The 20,230-nt window shown below is 37.4% G+C and overlaps 1 protein-coding gene and 1 pseudogene across 1 annotated transcript; both read left to right on the forward strand.

Annotated features, from left to right (window-relative positions):
* The first annotated feature begins 5,054 nt into the window (after window positions 1-5,054).
* Window positions 5,055-8,560, forward strand: LOC137726227 (G-type lectin S-receptor-like serine/threonine-protein kinase At4g27290). Its single transcript, XM_068465118.1, has 7 exons — window positions 5,055-6,431; window positions 6,658-6,813; window positions 6,911-7,041; window positions 7,181-7,391; window positions 7,484-7,721; window positions 7,843-7,993; window positions 8,082-8,560. The coding sequence occupies exons 1-7, from the start codon at window positions 5,135-5,137 to the stop codon at window positions 8,382-8,384; spliced, it is 2,487 nt and encodes an 828-aa protein (XP_068321219.1). The 5' UTR covers window positions 5,055-5,134; the 3' UTR covers window positions 8,385-8,560.
* A 957-nt stretch (window positions 8,561-9,517) lies between these two features.
* LOC137726490 (G-type lectin S-receptor-like serine/threonine-protein kinase At4g27290) lies at window positions 9,518-18,584 on the forward strand (annotated as a pseudogene).
* Window positions 18,585-20,230: the final 1,646 nt, after the last annotated feature.

Consider the following 20,230-nt stretch of genomic DNA (forward strand, 5'->3'; position numbering starts at 1 on the left):
TTCGGTTTCCGGTTTTGGCAAAAAACCGAACCGAACGGAACCAAACCCACCCCTACGCCTAAGGTTCTCACTTCGGAGGAGCCCCCAAAATTTTTATATCTTGCAATTAATATATAAATACAGAAAAAGTAAAAAATATCATAATTTATTTGTTAGTGTAGCGGAAGTATTCGACTTCCTTGTTTTTTGGGGTGTTGAGTTCGAAACATGGAGCTGCCTTTTAGTCAGTTTTTCAAATTTACTCTTAATCCATCTATCCAACTCCCAATTCACTCAAGTCCCCTTGCAATCTTTTTTTCTTTCAACTTTCCATACTCTCCTTTTTATCGAATGTTTAAATCAACTATTACATGATCTTGAAGATTGTACTTTAAGGTAATCAAAACTATGAATTTATATGTTGCTTTTCAATAATTTTTTATTCAATGGATTATTTTAATATTCGATTCATTAGTGTGATGCTGATTTTAGAAAAACAAACAAAAAGAAACAATTGGCATTGTTGAAGTTATTATACTTGTCAATCAAGTTTTATTGTTCTTTACTCTCTTGATCATCTAGTTTTATTCATCTTCACTCTCAATCTTAGACTCTTAACTGCAATCATTTAGTACATTTGTGTCTAAAAACATAAGAAGTGTAATATTTGTATATTTATCTACTTTTTATATTAATTTTAATGATATTTGATGTGGAAATAGAACTTTTTTTTTTTTTTTAATGTATTTAGTGAATTCCTTTTATACATATCAATGTATAAAGAATCGGGAATCATAGAACATTAGGGCCCCAATTCGAAGGTTCGCCTAGGGCTCCCAAATTCTCTGGGCCGGCCCTGATTGTTTTAATTGTTTTGATTTTTATTCGAAGGGATAAACTGTGGTAAGATTAAGAACAAGTTATCCCAATAGGATTTACGAACAAAATTTACCGATAATTTATGGTTAATTTCATGGTTTGGTACTGTGATAATTTCTGGTTTTTTGTTTTTTCTTTCTGTTTGCTCACTTTCCAGCAGACCTATTGGGCTCTTAAGCCTATCATGCCGAGGGAGGATTCAACCACAAATCAACTTGAAGGGTGAATGTTCAAAAGAAAATTAATGAGCCCATAAGGACTAATCGGAGTAGAGCCAAGTGAGGAAGCTGGTAACGGCCCATGACCGGCCCAATTCCAAACAATTAAGTCCAATTAACTTCACCTCCAATATTATTCCTTTTGAATTGGTTAAGGGCTTGTTTGTAAGTGATTTTAAAATGACTGAATATACTTTTGAGTTCGATTGGTTAAGAACTCATTTATAAGTGATTTTAAAACAATTGAAAACACTTTTAGGTTACAAAACACTTAGGTGCTTCTTGCAGGAACTAGTTATGTGCTTCTTGCAAGAAATACTTTTAGGTTTTTTATTATGATTCACTCGCATTTTTACTAAGGATTGGTTCCAAAAGCACTATCATTAAAAACACTTTCTATCGTTTTAAAGTTATATGAATGAGATGATGATATCTAAAGTAAGCTCAATGTTCCTGATCATAATATTAACAATATTACAGGAAGAATTGGAACAGAAAATCCGTTGAGGATACAACATGTGGTTGCATCTTTTGCTGCTCATTCGCATCACCACTGCAGTATTTTCCACAGCTGAAGACTACGAAACAAGCACATTTCACTTCGTTGCAGATGGTGAGACCTTAGTCTCAACTGGTGGAACCTTTGAGCTCGGATTTTTCATTCCCGGCTCTTCCGAAAACCGATACGTGGGGATATGGTACAAGAAGATATCGGTTATCACATTTGTATGGGTTGCCAACCGAGACACACCCCTCACTGATTCATCAGGTCTACTCACGTCACCTTCCCTGGAATTCTTGTCCTTGTTGATACTAAGAAGACAAGCGTTTGGTCCTCGAACACACCAACATCTGCGTCGAATCCAGCAGCGCAGCTTTCGGATTCGGAAATCTTGTTGTGACGGAATGTAATGATCGTACCGACCCTGAGAATTTTATGTGGCAGAGTTTTGATTACCCTGGTGACACATTCCCACTGGGTACAAAACTCGGTAGGAACACATTTACTTGCTTTGCTTGTAAAATATAGTTCTTGATACATTGCCTTGCACTGGTTACATTACATGTCCCCAATGTCGTTGATGGGTTCCACTAGATAAAATCTGACGTCTATAGCTTTGGTGTTATGGTGCTGGGATAGTGAATGGGAAGAGAAACAAAGGATTTTCTCATCCAGGCCACAGCCTCAACCTGCTAGGACATGTAAGTGTTAGCTATCAAGTTGATAATTTTTCGTCGAATTATGCTAGAGGGACTATATTCTGACTGCATTAGCTAATGATATATAGTGTGTGACAGTGACTTCTCTATTAACATTTGATGACTATAACTCACGTAAAAACTGGATTTGATTCTGCTTAAAAATATAAAATGTGGTTCGTCTAGCATTATTATTTATATTTACTCGATTCTTTATACTTCTATTTATTCAGTACGATTGGTGGTTGTGATCTTTTAGGCATGAAGTTTACACACAGAAGGAAAGTCCATTGAACTGCTCGATAAATCAGTAGGAGACTTCAGTAATCCACATGCTGTTTTGTTGTTGATCCATGTGTCTTTTATGCGTGCAGCGAAATCTGGCAGCGGTTCTGATGTTGAGTGATGAAAGTGCATTGCCTCAACCTCAAAAACCTGGTTTTTATAGTTAAAGGGATCTAGAGGACCTCAAAGTCAATCCTTGTGCAAACGAGGCTAGGACATTTTCAGCTAATGAAGTCACTTTTGTAGTAGTCGAGTTTGAAGTTTGAATTAGAGAGATTAAATAGTTATCGTTTATAAATTTCAATTGGACTAGATTATATATTTGAACAACTGTGATTCATATTCGACAACTTTAATGTACGTTCTAATGTTTACTGCAATACAGGATTGAACATTTTGTTTTGATACAACTTAACTTAAAAACAACCAACAACATGAAAGCAATTGAGGCAACTAACAGCAAAGGAAACTAGTTTGCAAAAAACAACCACAATCAGCAACCAAGAACAACTCAAAGCAGAACCATAAACAAGGAAGAAACAAAGAGACTTCGAGAAAGCAAAACTTCGACAAAGAAAGTCTAAAGGGAACGGTGGACAATGTCATAAAAAAATGCAAGTAGCATGTTTGGAATCATTTTGAAACATATCGACTTAGCTATAAAAAAGGGACATACAACCGGTTACGAGGCATACTCTCTCCCATCCGATATCATCTTATTTGATACTTCATTTTTAGCTTTTGTGTATGTTGGAAATTTATGTTATAATATTTATTAAATATTATAATATTTAATTTCAAAGATTGAATGGAAAAATGTGTCACGCAAAAGTGCATTTAGTTAGGTTTCTTAATAAAACCAAATAGTGCAGCGGCACCATTACGCAAAAGACATGACTTTTGTAATGATGTATGAAATAGATGAAGAGTAAATTGTAATTATGGTCTTTTAACTTTAACTCAATTGGAGCAATGGTCTCTTAATTAAAAATCAATTACCATTGGTCTCTCAACTCATCAAAACGTGCAGCTATGGTCTCTCAACTAAAAATCTATTACCATTGGTCCCTCAATTTTAATTCAACTGGAGAAATGGTCCCTTAACTATAACCCAATTGTAGCAATGATCATTCCAACATAACTCGTTTTGACAAAATTTTTGACGTAGTTAACGAAAAGGACCATAATTACACACTTTGATGAGTTGAGGGACCCTAATTATATAAATGGTTATTCTAACATAACTTATTTTGACAAAATTTTGACAAAATTGATGAAAATGACTATGGCTACACATTTTGATAAGTTGAGGGACCAATGGTAATGGATTTTTAGTTGAAGAACCATTACTCCAATTTGATTAAAGTTGAGGGATCATTGCTACAATTTATTCTTAGATGAAAAATGGCATCACTTTATGAATAGCGACTTCAACCATTTCTAAAAGTCACTTGGGTTATTTATAAGGAAAACTAAAGAAAAATGCTCAAAATTTTTGAGTTTTAATCAAAAGAACAAAAAGATATTGTAAGTAAATAGTACCATAAGTGATTTTTTAGAGTAAAAATGTCCTTAACGTAAAAAGTAAACAATACCATAAGTGTTTCGTTAAGACTTCCTTCTTTATAATCCATAATCACAGTCGTGTAATCAGTTAAGATAGAGAGTTAATTAGAACGTATTTGACAAAGAGTATTTCCCTGTACACTATGTTCTTTCTTTGTTGTTTAATTCCAAATCGTGTTTCGAGAGTACGAAATATATTGAGTTTGCTAGAGTATAAAGATTGAAGTGCTTTAACTTTGAATTATAGATTATTGAATCTTGTGAGACAGATGCCTACCGAACTACAAACACAAGAGTAGGGGCGAAATTTTGTGACATTGCATTTATGCAAGCCTCGATCTCCAAGTTTGTCATTGTTTCTAACTTTCTCTCTAATTGTTTATATAATCTTGTATACTATTAATGTTGTGATTTTCTTTATGATTATTATTGTTGGAATTGTCGTGTTATTTTCATATTCTCTAATATTGCTCCAATAGTGTATTCAAGTCAAACGTCAAACGTGGGGTGGTTCCTGCTAATTTTTCCACTAATAATGGCCAAGAGTAATACGAATCAAAGCAGGTAAGTTTCCCTTGAGTTGAGGGAATTGAGAGATTTTTTTTAATATGATCGGTACACAGGATAGTACATCACGTGTCACTATAAAAATGGTGAGATATGTGTACTAAAAAGTTAATAACTTAAAAAATAAAATTTCTCATCACTTATATTAAAACACGTTGTATATCATTTGTGTTCCAATCACAATTAAAAATTTCTTGAGGGAATTGGATGACCACATATTAATTTAGATATTTTGCTACTGTATGAAAAAAATTAATTGTCATAGGAAAATGTGAGGCTAAGACAATATCATTCCGAGTCCGTTGTCTACTTCCGATTGAAAACAATTTCGTCAGTTCCACACTGGAGAACAATTTATTCAACAATTTTGAAGTCGAAAATGACAGAAAAATGCGAAATCATACATGTAAGAAGGGCGTAGAGGGACAATTTGTCTTCCCATGAATTTAATGAAAAATCTATTGAAAGCGTCAACTAAGATGTGTTTGCGTCTCTTCTCCTCTGCTTTGCTGCTCGTCTTCGCAGCAGTATTCTCCATAGCTGATGACGCCACAAGTACATTTCAGTCCATTAGAGACGGTGAGACTGTAGTTTCAACTGGCGGTACGTTTGAGCTGGGATTTTGCAGTCCTGATGCTTCTAATAGACGGTATGTGGGGATATGGTACAAGAAGATTTCTGTTAAAACCATTGTATGGGTTGCCAACAGAGACACACCCCTCACTGATTTCTCCGGCGTTCTGAAGGTCACCAGCCCCGGAATTCTTGTCCTCAACCACAACATGAGCACAGTTTGGTCCTCCAACACATCGAGAACTGCACAAAATCCAGTGGCACGTCTTTTGGATTCGGGTAATCTTGTCGTGACAGATAGGAGTGATGATGACCCTGAGAACTTTCTGTGGCAAAGTTTTGATTACCCTGGCGACACATTCTTACCAGGTATGAAACTTGGTAAGAACACAGTTACAGGCTTCAATTGGCATCTTAGATCATGGAAAAGTCCTCAGGATCCTTCTCAAGGTAATTATACATATCAATTTGGTCCCAAAGGATATGCAGAATTATTTGCGAGGGAAGGTTCGGTCATAAAATTTCGGAGTGGACCATGGAATGGAATCCGGTTCAGTGGAACGCCTCAGTTAAATCCAAACCCTATATACACATACGGTCTTATTTCTGAGCCTAATGAAATGTACTACAGTTACAAGCTTCACAACAGCTCAATCTTTTCGAGGTTGGTGTTAACTTCAGCTGGAATTGTTCAGCGCTACACATGGATTGATAGAACCAAAGGTTGGGTTCTTTACCAAACAGCCCAACTTGACTGTGACAACTATGCGTTATGTGGTGTATATGGCTCATGTAACATTGAAAAGTCCCCGGTATGTAGCTGTTTGAAAGGATTTACACCAAAGTTTCCAAAAGAATGGGATGTGGTGGATTGGTCAAATGGCTGTGTGAGAAAGACTTCTCTAAATTGCACAGGAGATGCGTTCCAAAAGTACTCGGGGTTGAAATTGCCTAGCACAGAACTATCCTGGCTTAACAGAAGTATGAACCTCAAAGAATGTAAGATGGTGTGCATGAAGAACTGCTCCTGCATGGCGTATACAAATTTGGATATCCGGGATGGAGGAACTGGGTGCTTGCTGTGGTACGACTATCTGATTGATATAAGATACTTTTCTGAAAACGGGCAAGATATTTATATAAGAATGGCCGCAGCAGAACTAGGTATGTAAAAAACACCTGTTGGTGACTTTGCATTCAGTCATAATCATATGCTCGAAACAAAGTCAAGACTAACTTTGAATTTTGACACAATAAGCAATATCTTCTTTTAGAATTGTCTCACAAACTAGCAACTATTAGTTGGATGATAGAAATTATACAGTTTTTATTTTTTCGTTTATTGCTTTCCGACTCATAGATTTTTTGTCTTCAAAAATATCATTCGTAGATCATGAAGACGATGCAAAGATCAACGCTAAATACTCTGAATCCAATGCGAAGAAAATGAGAATCATAATAAGCACTACTGTGTTGTCTACCGGACTGCTGATCCTGAGCCTTGCCCTGCTGTTTTTTGTTTGGAAGAAGCAGCACCAAAAAGTTGGTAAGTTGGCCATACTATTCTGCCTCTTTGCTTTCCAAACTACATAGTTCAGTAGTATAGGGAGTTTTTTTTTTCACCCGTCACTGCGTCTTTGCAGGAAAACTGGGACACAGCCAAAAAGAGGATATGGAATTACCTTTATTTGACTTGATGACTATAGTTTCTGCAACCAATAACTTTTCAATTGAAAACAAACTTGGTGAAGGCGGTTTCGGAGCTGTCTTCAAGGTAAAACCAGATAGTCCTTCATAGTTAAGAAGTTGTATAGATACATGTACTTCTGGACAGAATATGGAATGATGGATACAAGTAGTGTGCGAACTACAACGCATGAATTTTGGTCATAACATATGCTGATGGATTTCAGGGTACGATGGAAGATGGACAAGAAATCGCAGTGAAAAGGCTTTCAAAAAGTTCTAGACAAGGACTCGACGAGTTCAAAAATGAAGTTACACATATTGCCAAACTTCAGCATAGGAATCTAGTGAAGCTTCTTGGATGCTGCATTCAAGAAGACGAGATAATACTGATCTACGAGTTCATGCCTAACAAGAGCTTAGACTTCTTTATTTTCGGTCTGACCACTCAAAAACCTTGCATTTAGTTCGATTAGTCTGCTTATGCTGCGATGTATTTTTTGACGATTGTGAATTATGATATTTTGCAGATCAAAGAAGAAGGATGTTATTAGACTGGCCGAAGCGCTTTGAAATTATTAATGGGATAGCTCGAGGGCTCCTCTATCTTCATCAAGATTCTAGATTGAGAGTTATTCATAGAGATCTCAAAGCAAGTAACATTTTATTAGGCAGTGAATTTAACCCAAAAATCTCAGACTTTGGCTTGGCTAGAAGCTTTGGAGGAAATGAAACGAAAGCAGAAACGAAGAAAGTGGTCGGAACATAGTAAGTATCCTAAAACACAATTGTACAACTCTTTTTTTACGAATTTCAAAAACACTAATAGAAACTAGAAAGTCTAGATTCTTTGCGTATAAAAATGTTTATTTGACACATTGGTTTGCAGCGGTTACATGTCCCCAGAATATGCAATTGATGGTTTCTACTCTATAAAGTCCGACGTTTATAGCTTTGGTGTTTTGGTGCTAGAGATAGTGAGTGGGAGCAGAAATAGAGGATTCTCTCATCCAGACCACAAACTCAACCTTCTTGGACATGTGAGCGTGATAGCATCAAATGTCAAGTTAAAAATTCTTATCACTCGACTCTGCTACTTCTACTAAGTAACTAGTTTTCGTGTTTTAGGCATGGATGCTACACACAGAAGGCAGGCCTCTCAAACTGCTTGATTCATCGGTAGAGGAGTCCATCACTCTGCTTGAAGTTGTAAGAACTATTCATGTGGGTCTTTTGTGCGTGCAGCAGAATCCAGAGGACAGGCTAAGCATGTCATCTACAGTTCTAATGTTGAGTGGTGAAGGTGCATTGCCTCAACCTCTAAAACCTGGTTTTTATAGTGAAAGGGATCTGACTGAACTCGAAGCCGGTCATTCTTCTAAAGCATGCTCGGCTAATGAAGTCACTATTTCAGTACTTGAGGCTCGATAAAATACGGGAAATGATTTCTGCACACCTATCCCTCATGGTTTTGTCCCTTGATTTTACTACAACTTCTTGAAGGCAAGAAATAAATTATATGTCGTAATTTATATTTCGTGTTGGTGTATATAAATTCTTAGAATTGAACACAAATATGAGAGATTCCAAGCCTTTACTGTTTTTATTTATGTTTTCTTTGGATTTGAGGTATAGTTGATAACTTCATACAGTACTACAGCAACAAAAAAGTTTTAAACTTTCAAAAAAAGTAAACAAGTATATGGAACAAATTTTCCTTTTTTTTTTCAGCAAACGGGAGAATTCATAAAAGGAATGCAAAAATAAATCATGAGTAAAAACGAAATGCCTGTTATATAAGTCATTGTCACATAGCTACACTCTTTGTGCCGATTCACAAAACTTTGTAATTATGATCAGAACCGTTTATATTATAACTCACTTTATAAAGATAATTTTTGCCCAAAAAAAAAAAACCCAATAAAATACGATATTGTTTAATCATTGAACTATATAAAAACGAAATGGTAGGAATTGATAAAAGTATTACGAACTATGAGAGGAATTCCTCCTCATTCTTGAGTGGTTGAGCATTGTTCATATTTATGCCCAAAAAAAGAAAAATCAATGGAGAAACGTTCAAAGCCGAGCATTGTTCATCAGTATGTGGCTAGAACAAATTTTCGTCGATTGGAAATTTGGAACATTTTCGAAACGTTCTAAGGGACGTGTATCGTCAATCTCCAAGTTTGTCAAATTTTCTAACTTTCTCTCTAGTTGCTTATATAATCTTGTATACTATTGATGTTGTGATTTTCTTTATGATTATTATCATTGGATTTATTATGTTATTTTCATATTTTCTAATATTGCTCAAACAGTGTATTCAAGTCAAACGTGGGGTTCCTCTCTTCGTCTAATTTTTCCACCAGTAATGGCAAAGAGTAATGCCAATCAGAGCAGGTAAAGCCTTAATTGTATGTTTCCTTTGAGCTGAGGGAATTGGATGACCACATATTAATTTAGATATTTTGCTACTGTATGAAACAACTTAATTGTCATAGGAAAATGTGAAGCTAAGACAATATCATTCTTGGACCGGGTCCGTTGTCTTCCCTTGTGCCAATTATTCAACAATTTTGCAGTCCAAAATGACAGAACAATGCGAAATCAAACATGTAAGAAGGGCGCATATGGACAATTTGTCTTCCCATGAATTTAATGAAAAGTCCATTGAAGGCTTCAACTAAGATGTGCTTGCTTCTCTTCTACTCTTCTTTGCTGCTCATCTTCGCAGCAGTATTCTCCATAGCTGATGACGCCACAAGTACATTTCAGTCCATTAGAGACGGTGAGACTGTAGTTTCAACTGGCGGAACGTTTGAGCTAGGATTTTACAGTCCTGATGCTTCTAATAGACGGTACGTGGGGATATGGTACAAGAAGATATCTGTTACAACCATTGTATGGGTTGCCAACAAAGACAAACCCCTCACTGATTTGTCCGGCGTCCTGAAGGTCACCAAGCCCGGAATTCTTGTCCTCAACCGCAACATGAGCACAGTTTGGGCCTCCAACACATCGAGAACTGCACAGAATCCAGTGGCACGTCTTTTGGATTCGGGTAATCTTGTCGTGATAGATAGGAGTGATGATCACTCTGAGAACTTTCTGGGGCAAAGTTTTGATTACCCTGGCGATACATTCTTACCAGGTATGAAGATTGGTAGGAACACAGTTACAGGCTTCAATTGGCATCTTAGATCGTGGAAAAGTCCTCAGGATCCTTCTCAAGGCAATTGTACATCTCAACTTGGTCCCAAAGGATATGCAGAATTATTTGTGAGGGAAGGTTCGGTCATTAAATATCGGTCTGGACCATGGAATGGAGTCCGGTTCAGTGGAAACCCTCAGTTAAATCCAAACCCTATATTCACATACGGTCTTGTTTCTGAGCCTGATGAAATGTACTACAGTTACAAGCTTCACAACAGCTCAATCTTTTCGATGGTGGTGTTAACTTCAGATGGACTTGTGCAGCGCTACACGTGGATTGATAGAACCAAAGGTTGGGTTCTTTACGAATCAGCCAAAATTGAAAAGTCCCCGGTTTGTAGCTGTTTGAAAGGATTTACACCAAAGTTTCCGAAAGAATGGGATTTGGTGGATTGGTCTCATGGCTGTGTGAGAAAGACTTCTCTAAATTGCACTGGAGACGTGTTCCAAAAGTACTCGGGGGTGAAATTGCCTAGCACAGAACAATCCTGGCATAACAAAAGTATGAACCTCAAGGAATGTGAGATGGTGTGCATGAAGAACTGCTCCTGCACAGCTTATACAAATTTGGATATCCGGGATGGAGGAACTGGGTGCTTGCTGTGGTACGGCGATCTGATTGATATAAGATACTTTTCTGAAAACGGGCAAGATATTTATATAAGAATGGCCGCAGCAGAACTAGGTATGTAAAAAACACTTGTTGGTGACTTTGCATTCAGTCATAATCATATGCTCGGAACAAAGTCAAGACATAACGAAGTGAAACATTGTACAAATTCTAACAGTTATAACTTTGAATTTTGACACAATAAGCAATATCTTCTTTTAGAATTGTCTCACAAACTAGCAACTATTAGTTGGACGATAGAAATTATACAGTTTTTATTTTTTTTGTTTATTATTTTCCGACTCATAGATTTTCTGTCTTCAAAAATATCATTCGTAGATCATGAAGACGATGCAAAGATCAACACTAAATACTCTGAATCCAATGCGAAGAAAATGAGAATCATAATAAGCACTACTGTGTTGTCTACCGGACAGCTGATCCTGGGCCTTGCCCTGCTGTTTTTTGTTTGGAAGAAGCAGCACCAAAAAGTTGGTAAGTTGGCCGTACTATTCTGCCGCTCTGCTTTCCAAACTAGATAGTTCAGTAGTACAGGGAATTTTTTTTCACCCGTCACTGCGCCAAAAGGAGGATCTGGAATTACCTTTATTTGACTTAATGACTATAGTTTTTGCAACCAGTAACTTTTCAATTGAAAACAAACTTGGTGAAGGCGGTTTTGGATTTGTCTTCAAGGTAAAACCAGATAGTCCTTCATAGTTTTGAAGTTGTATAGATACATGTACTTCTGGACATAATATGGAATGATGGATACAAGTAGTGTGCAAACTACAGAGCATGAATTTTGGTCATAACATACGTTGATGGATTTCAGGGTACGATGGAAGATGGACAAGAAATCGCAGTGAAAAGGCTTTCAAAAAGTTCTAGACAAGGACTTGACGAATTCAAGAATGAAGTTACACATATTGCCAAACTTCAACACAGGAATCTAGTGAAGCTTCTTGGATGCTGCATTCAAGAAGACGAGATGATACTGATCTACGAGTTCATGCCTAACATGAGCTTAGACTTCTTTATTTTCGGTCTGACTACTCAAAAACCTTGCATTTAGTTCGATTAGTCTGCTTATGCTAGCAGCCTAGCATGATGTATTTTTTGACGATTGTGAATTATGATATTTTGCAGATCAAAGAAGAAGGATGTTATTAGACTGGCCAAAGCGCTTTGAAATTATTAATGGGATAGCTCGAGGGCTCCTCTATCTTCATCAAGATTCTAGATTGAGAGTTATTCGTAGAGATCTCAAAGCAAGTAACATTTTATTAGGTAGTGAATTTAACCCAAAAATCTCAGACTTTGGCTTGGCTAGAAGCTTTGGAGGAAATGAAACGAAAGCAGAAACAAAGAAAGTGGTCGGAACATAGTAAGTATCCTAAAACACAGTTGTACAACTCTTTTTTTACGAATTTTCAAAAACACTAATAGAAACTAGAAAGTCTAGATTCTTTGCGTATAAAAACGTTTTTTGACACATTGGTCTGCAGCGGTTACATGTCTCCAGAATATGTAATTGATGGTTTCTACTCTATAAAGTCTGACGTCTATAGCTTTGGTGTTCTAGCGCTAGAGATAGTGAGTGGTAGCAAAACTAGAGGATTCTCTCATCCAGACCATAAACTCAACCTTCTTGGACATGTGAGTGTGACAGCATCAAATGTCAAGTTAAAAATTCTTATTGCTTGACTCTGCTATTTTGCTAAGTAGAGTAGTTTTCATGTTTTAGGCATGGATGCTACACACAGAAGGCAGGCCTCTCGAACTGCTTGATGCATCGATAAAGGACTCCGTCACTCTGCATGAAGTTGTAAGAACGATTCATGTGGGTCTTTTGTGCGTGCAGCGGAATCCAGAAGATAGGCCAAGCATGTCAACTGCAGTTCTAATGTTGAGAAGTGAATGTGCGTTGCCCCCATCTTTAAAACCTGGTTTTTACAGTGAAAGGGATCTGACTGAACTCAAAGTCGGTCATTCTTCTAAAGCATGCTCTGTGACATCCCACATCGCCCAAGGGAGTGATCCTTATATGTATATTCTCATCCCTACCTAGCACGAGGCCTTTTGGGAGCTCACTAGCTTCGAGTTCCGTAGGAACTCTGAAGTTAAGCAAGAAGAGGGCTAGAGCAATCCCATAATGGGTGACCCACTGGGAAGTTGCTCGTGAGTTCCCAAAAACAAAACCGTGAGGGAATGGTAAGCCCAAAGCGGACAAATATCGTGCTACGGTGGTGGAGCGGGCCCGGGAAGTCGTCCCGCCCGGGCCGGGATCTGACAATTTGGTATCAGAGCCTAACCCTGGTCACGTGTGTGCCGACGAGGACGTCGGGCCCCTAAGGGGGGTGGATTGTGACATCCCACATCGCCCAAGGGAATGATCTTTATATGTATATTCCTATCCCTACCTAGCACGAGGGCTTTTGGGAGCTCACTGGCTTCGGGTTCCGTAAGAACTCTGAAGTTAAGCGAGAAGAGGGCTAGAGCAATCCCATGATGGGTGACCCACTGGGAAGTTGCTCGTGAGTTCCCAAAAACAAAACCGTGAGGGAATGGTAAGCCCAAAGCGGACAATATCGTGCTACGGTGGTGGAACGGGCCAGGGAAGTCGTCCCGCCCGGGCCGGGATGTGACATGCTCAGCTAAAGAAATCACTATTTCATTAGTCGAGGCTCGATAAAATTTTGTAAATGATTTTCGTACACATTTTCATCTTTATTTTATCTCTTGATTTTCCTATAGCTTCTTCAATGGGAAGGCAATGTTATATAAGTCACATAGCTACACTCTTTAGGCCGATTCACAAAAGTTTGTGAATATGATCGGAACTATCATATTATAAATTGATTCGTAAAGATGTTTTTTCAACAAAAAATAATTAAATAAAATATGATATTGTTTAGTCATTGAGCTATATAAAAACATATGGTAGTAATTGATAAAAGTATTAAGAACTGTTTCTGAGGCATTTTCATTCTTGAGTGGTCAAACATTGTTCATTTTTAAGGCGAAAAAAATCAACAGAGAAAATTCTAATTGATTTTAGTATGTGGCTAGAACAAATTTTCATCAATTAGAACATTTCCGAAATGTTTTAAATGAATTCTGAAAAATTTTACAAAACAACAAAAGTTCTATGAAAATAAGTTTTATGACGGTTTTGTTGAATTCCCCAAAACATATTGAAAATCCCAAATAACAATTGTATATAAAAAAAGAGGGTAATGCTATCTACATATTCATTTTTACTTCTTACACATTCTTTCAATATTCGCTATTCGGATGGAGTAAATTGGAGAAAATCAAGGCCAAATATTAACAAAGGTGTTTGAAAGATAAAAATAAACGTGTGAATAACACTAGCTACTTCTTACATAAATTTCTCCAGTATGAGACGCGGAAAGACATGTCCAAGTAGAAGAAATTTTTCAGTGTAATCGGCACACAGGTGATATACCACGTGTCACTATATAAATGGTGGGATATGTGTGTGTTTGGACCCAAATTTACACCATCGGCCCGTGCAATCAAGGCCATTGAGTGAGCATAGTTTCCAACCGTCAGATAGAAAAGTAAAAATAATTTTGTTATTGTTAAAGGATAATATTATGGTTTTGATCATAATAATTATCTTTTAATATGAATTATCTTGGCTTCTTCTTAAACTAGATAAACGTGATGCAAATAATATCCCTAACCTACAATTCAAATTAATTGGAGATATTCCGCATATGATAGTGTATCTACTACTGGATTAATTTCATGCAATTAATCTATGCATGGAATGAAGGTGAAATTGTGAGATAGTGATGTGATGTGATTGTGATGATTATATAGATAAAAAAAAAAAAGGAGTAGGCTTCAGCCTATGGACATGATAGGAAGGACAAATTAGCAGAAGATAATGACGTGGTAATTTTTTGACCATTGCTCATGTGATAATGGGATAAAGCCATTACTATTTGGTTAGATGTGGTGTATTTAAATATTAAAGATTGGTGGCGTAAGGAGACTCAGGGATTACTACTTGGTAGTCGTGATACATCAGAAGACTAAGAGATTATTTTCTAGTAGTCGTGACACATCAGGAGATTCAAAAATTTATGACTTGTACTATTAGCGAGAGCAGCGTTATAAATACAGAGGCAATGACAACGGAAAAAGATATCTCCAATTCAACACACAAACTGCCATGCGCAAACTCTGCTCTGCACGAAACTTCTCAACAACCTTGAGATTTTTATTTTCTTTGTCCTCCAACACATATTCAGTATGGATAAACAGTACTGTGAAGGCAACCAGCAAACATCTTCAGTTTGGATAAACAACATTGTTGCCGTAGAATCAGCTGACCGAGGAGCACCTTCAGTTTGGATAAACAGCACTGCGTCGAGGCCAACGGGTTACCTATCCAAGTCTTGGTCAAGAAGGATTTTTGAGTCCTTATTGACAGAGGTCATCTCATTAGCTTTCTCGGCGAAGTGAGGTGTTACAGATTACCAGGCTCGACACATTGAACGTCAAGTTGTTTTATGATTGGGTATTCACAAGTAAGTTTTAGAGTTCACCATTCTGACGGCCAAATCACATTTACCATCAAGACATACATCTCATTTGAGTACTTGTGTCTGTATAGTTTGGCGCCAATTCGGCGTGCATATACTCTTACGAATATAATCACCGTGACCGAACCCGGCGCCGACAATCCGTGAACTTCGCAAGACTAGTAGCCTTGTCTTCAGGCTCTAGAATCCGAAAGCCGAGATGTGTTCCTTCTAAAGCTGCAGTCGCAAGATCAAGAAGTCAGTAATGCACTCAACGCAACATCAACACACTTTACTCCCCGGCCGAACTCGGTCGACGAGTTGGCACACCCCGCATACAACCTAATTAGCTTATTAATTACTCGACCTCCACGACACGTAGACTCAATATGTTAAAAAATTAATAACTTATAAATAAAATTTCATACCACTTATATGAAAATAAATGATGAGCCATTAACGAAAAATTTCTGGAGTAGGTGATATGGCTTTCGACAACTTCTGCGTTCCGTCACTTCGAAATCCAAAATTTTCATCTCATCGCCAAGTTTTGGTTGCCGCAAGTAAAATCCCCCATTAAGGTGTAACCGTATAAAACAAAAGGCACTGTGTTGTGTGTTCCTCTCCTCTCCCTTTTGTAAAGCCCTAATCTTCCCTTGAATTTAACTTTCTTCTGGGTTGGCTGGCTTCTGCAACATTTTCTACCAATCAAGGTCAGTTCTCTCTCTCTCTCTCTCTCTCTCTCTCTCTCTGTTTGTTTTGAGAATTGGGCATTGCCCGTGTTCTTGAACCATTTCTATATTTATTAGATGGAAGTAAAGGAAACAAATTGTTCCAGTTTTTTTCCACGTTTTGAATTGAGTTAGTTGATGGGTAACAATAAATGAAGCTAAAAATCTGGATTGCAAATTGTTGCCAATTGGTCTTATGGGCTCTTGTCACTTATGATTTGTTTGTTTGAAAATTGCGGAGAAAAGTAATGCAATTTTTGAAACAAACCCAACATTTTAACATTTGGATAAATCTTAATGGAGACAGTAATCGTTCGTCGCTGCATCGAGTGTGTTTAAGGATTTTCAATCTTCTGTATGAGCAAAGACTACCCCGTTTGGACAATATACTTGGAAGAAATATGGTTGCAAGGTTGGTTTAGTGTTTGGACGAGTGTTTCCGGTCGATGCTGTAGCATGTAGTCTTCATTTTGCAGAACTTTAAGTAATTTTATTTGAGAATTGGGCATTTCCCGTGTTGACACAAGACGGGAGTGTGAGGAGCTACAACTGGATTAATAGAGCCCAAGTTTGGGAAGAAAACGAGAATCGTAGTAACCAGTACTGTGTTGTCTGCTGGACTGCTAATCCTGGGCCTAGCCCTCCTCTTACGTTTTCAGAAGAAGAAGCACCAACTAGATGGTAAGCTATTTGAGTTTCTACTCTTCTACCCCTCTGTTTTCTAAGTTCAGTTCCATGGTACACGATTTGCTTCACTATGTGCATCGCAGGAAAACTGAGATCGGACCAAAAGGAAGATCTGGAGTTACCATTATTTGACTTGGGCACTGTGATTTGTGCTACCAATGATTTTTCAAACCACAATAAAGTTGGGGAAGGTGGCTTTGGATCTGTCTATAAGGTGAAATCACAGTCCACACAACAATTAGCTTGACATTTGAGCAAGTCACTTTAGGAGGAGTAACAGATACAGTTAACTAGTAGTATGAATTTTGATCATGATACGTGCTGATGAATTTCAGGGTACACTGATGGATGGACAAGAAATAGCTGTGAAAAGGCTATCGAAACATTCGGGGCAAGGACTCAACCAGTTAAAGAATGAGGTTACACATATTGCCAAACTTCAGCACTGGAATCTAGTGAGGCTTCTAGGATGCTGCATTCAAGAAGATGAGATGATGCTGATCTACGAGTTCATGCCTAACAAATGCTTAGACTTCTTTATTTTCGGTTTGTTTCCCATTTGTAAACTTCCTATGATCCTTTGTCAATTGGCTGTGTAATGGAAGGGAAAGTATTAGACTGTTTTATTGTGATATGTTACTATTGTGTACTATTTTGCAGATCAAAGAAAAAGCATCTTACTAGATTGGCCTAAGCGTTTTGACATTATTAATGGGATTGCTCGGGGGCTCCTCTATCTTCATCAAGATTCTAGACTGAGAGTAATTCATTGAGATCTCAAAGCCGGCAACATTCTATTAGACGGTGAATTTAACCCTAAAATTTCAGACTTTGGCCTGGCAAGAAGTTTTGGAGGAAATGAAACTACAGCAGCGACAAATAAAGTGGTTGGAACATGGTAAGTAATGTAAAAGTACAATCAGACATTCCATATACCTTGCTTGTAAAATGTAGGTTTTGACACATTGCTTTGCAGTGGTTACATGTCCCTAGAATATGCGATCGATGGGTTCTACTCGATAAAATCTGACATGTATAGCTTTGGTGTTATGGTGCTTGAGATAGTGAAGGGAAAAGAAACAGAGGATTTTCTTATCCAGACAACAGCCTTAACCTGCTAGGACATGTAAGTGTCAGCTGTCAAGTTGATCATTTTTCATCGAATAATACTAGAGGGACTATATTCTGACTGCATCAGCTAATGAAGTACAAAATGTGACAGTGACTTCTCTATTAACAACTGGTGACGACAATTCATGTAAAAAATGGATTCAATTCCACTTAAGATATAAAATGTGGTTTGTCTAGCATTATTATTTGTATTTACTTGATTCTTTATACTTCTATTTATTCAGTACGATTGGTGGTTGTGATCTTTTAGGCATGGAATTTATACACAGAAGGCAAGTCCATTGAAATGCTTGATACATCAGTAGGAGACTCCAGTAATGCACATGAAGTTTTGCGGTCGATCCATGTGGGTCTTTTATGTGTGCAGCGAAATCCGGCAGATAGGCCAAGCATGCCAGCTGCAGTTCTGATGTTGAGTGGTGAAAGTGCATTGCCTGAACCGGAAAACCTGGTTTTTACAGTGAAAGGGATCTAGATGACAACAAAGTCGATCCTTGTGCAAACAAGGTTACAGTTTTTTCAGCTAATGAGGACACTTTTACCCTACTCGAGGCTCGATAGTTCATATTTCATGTTGCTGTTTATTTCATCATAACTTGATCTGTTGTCTATTGCAGTGAGTTAAGTTGATCCGATATTTCTCGAGTAATCCTGCTTATACATTTTCTTGCTTGACATATGCTTTGCTCTGATATCAGCGGTGACTCAATTGGAAAGGAATTCAATTTGATTAGATAATACATTTAAATTACTGTGATTTGGATTGAACAGATTGTTCACTGTATTTTCTAATGTTTACCGCAGTATGGGATGAACTATTGGTTTTTTTCTTTTCGGTACAACTTAATTAAACACCAACATGAAAGGTAATATGGCAAACGACAAAGCAAACAAAGCTGCAAAACACAACCAAAATCAGCAACCAAGAATCAGGGATATTCCGAGAAAGCAAAACTTCGCCGTTACCTGGAAAAACATGAACTTTGACGAAGAAAATCCGCAGGGAATGGTAGATACAACGGCATAAAAAAATAGAAGTCAGTCGTTTCTGGAATCATTCTGAACAAGTCCCGCCAAAATATAAACTAATGAAAATGACAGGGTGCCAAATTAATCCATTACATGTGTAACATATTGACTTTGAAATGAAAAAAATTAACGAGATTAGGGAGATAGACACAATGAGTATATAACCAGTTACAAGGAATATTATTGCCCACCGAAGACGCTCTTATTGATACTTTCTAGCGTGGGATTAATCTTGAATTACAAGAATTGAAAAGGAAAGAAAACGATATCGAATACAAGACTACTGCAAAAGAGTACACCAATCAGACATTTAAGTTTCCTTTGAGCCGTGGGAAATGGAACTGGATGACCACATTAATTCGGATATTTTCTACTAGATGAACAATCTTAGTTGTCATAGTGAAATATCCGGCTACGACAACATCATTCTTAACTGAATCCGAAGACAACTCTCTCAGTTTCACACTTAATATTTTTTGTACATACTCCCCAGCCTAGGTTCGAACCCCGAAGCTGTCAAAGTGGCCCGGCACTGTGCTGCAATGCACGGTTGGAGCATTTCACATGCGCCGGAGGGATTAGTCCTTGGGCCTAGGAAGCCTTTGGGATATCCTTGACTTAGTCAATAAATTTATTTTTATGTACATAGATAGCCAAAACTTCTACGATTTTTATTGGAGTATCAATTAAATATAGTAATGAGTTGTATTAATTTTTTTGACACAATCTTTTTTATCCTTCAAATATCATGCTTTTTACGATTTTTAATCCGCAACAACGTGTGGGTAATAATTTCTAGTATAAACTAAAGAAAATGACAGGGTATCAAATTAATCCATTACATGTGTAACAAATTGACTTTGAAATGAAATTAACGTAATTAGGGAGATAGACACAATGAAATTTACAAACCAGTTACAAAGAATATTATTTCCCACTGAAGACGCTCTTATTGATACTTTAAAGCGTGGGATTAATCTTGAATTAATGCGAAAGAGTACACCAATCAGACAATTAAGGTTTCCATTGAGCCGAGGGAACTGGATGACCACATATTAATTTGGATATTTTATACTAGATGAACATATCTTAGTTGTCATAGTGAGACATCCGGCTACGACAACATCATTCTTAACTGAATGCGAAGTCTACTTCGGATTCAAGACAACTTTCTCAGTTTCACACTTTGGAGAACAATTTGTCTTCCCACGCACCCGACTATTCAACAATATTGAAGGAACTTGAAAATGATTGGTTGCTTGCAGGAAAAGGTATCAATGTTATTTCAATAAGGTGTTCAAATGACAGACAAAC

This window comes from Pyrus communis, chromosome 2 (assembly GCF_963583255.1).
Source record: "Pyrus communis chromosome 2, drPyrComm1.1, whole genome shotgun sequence".
Lineage (NCBI taxonomy): Eukaryota > Viridiplantae > Streptophyta > Magnoliopsida > Rosales > Rosaceae > Pyrus > Pyrus communis.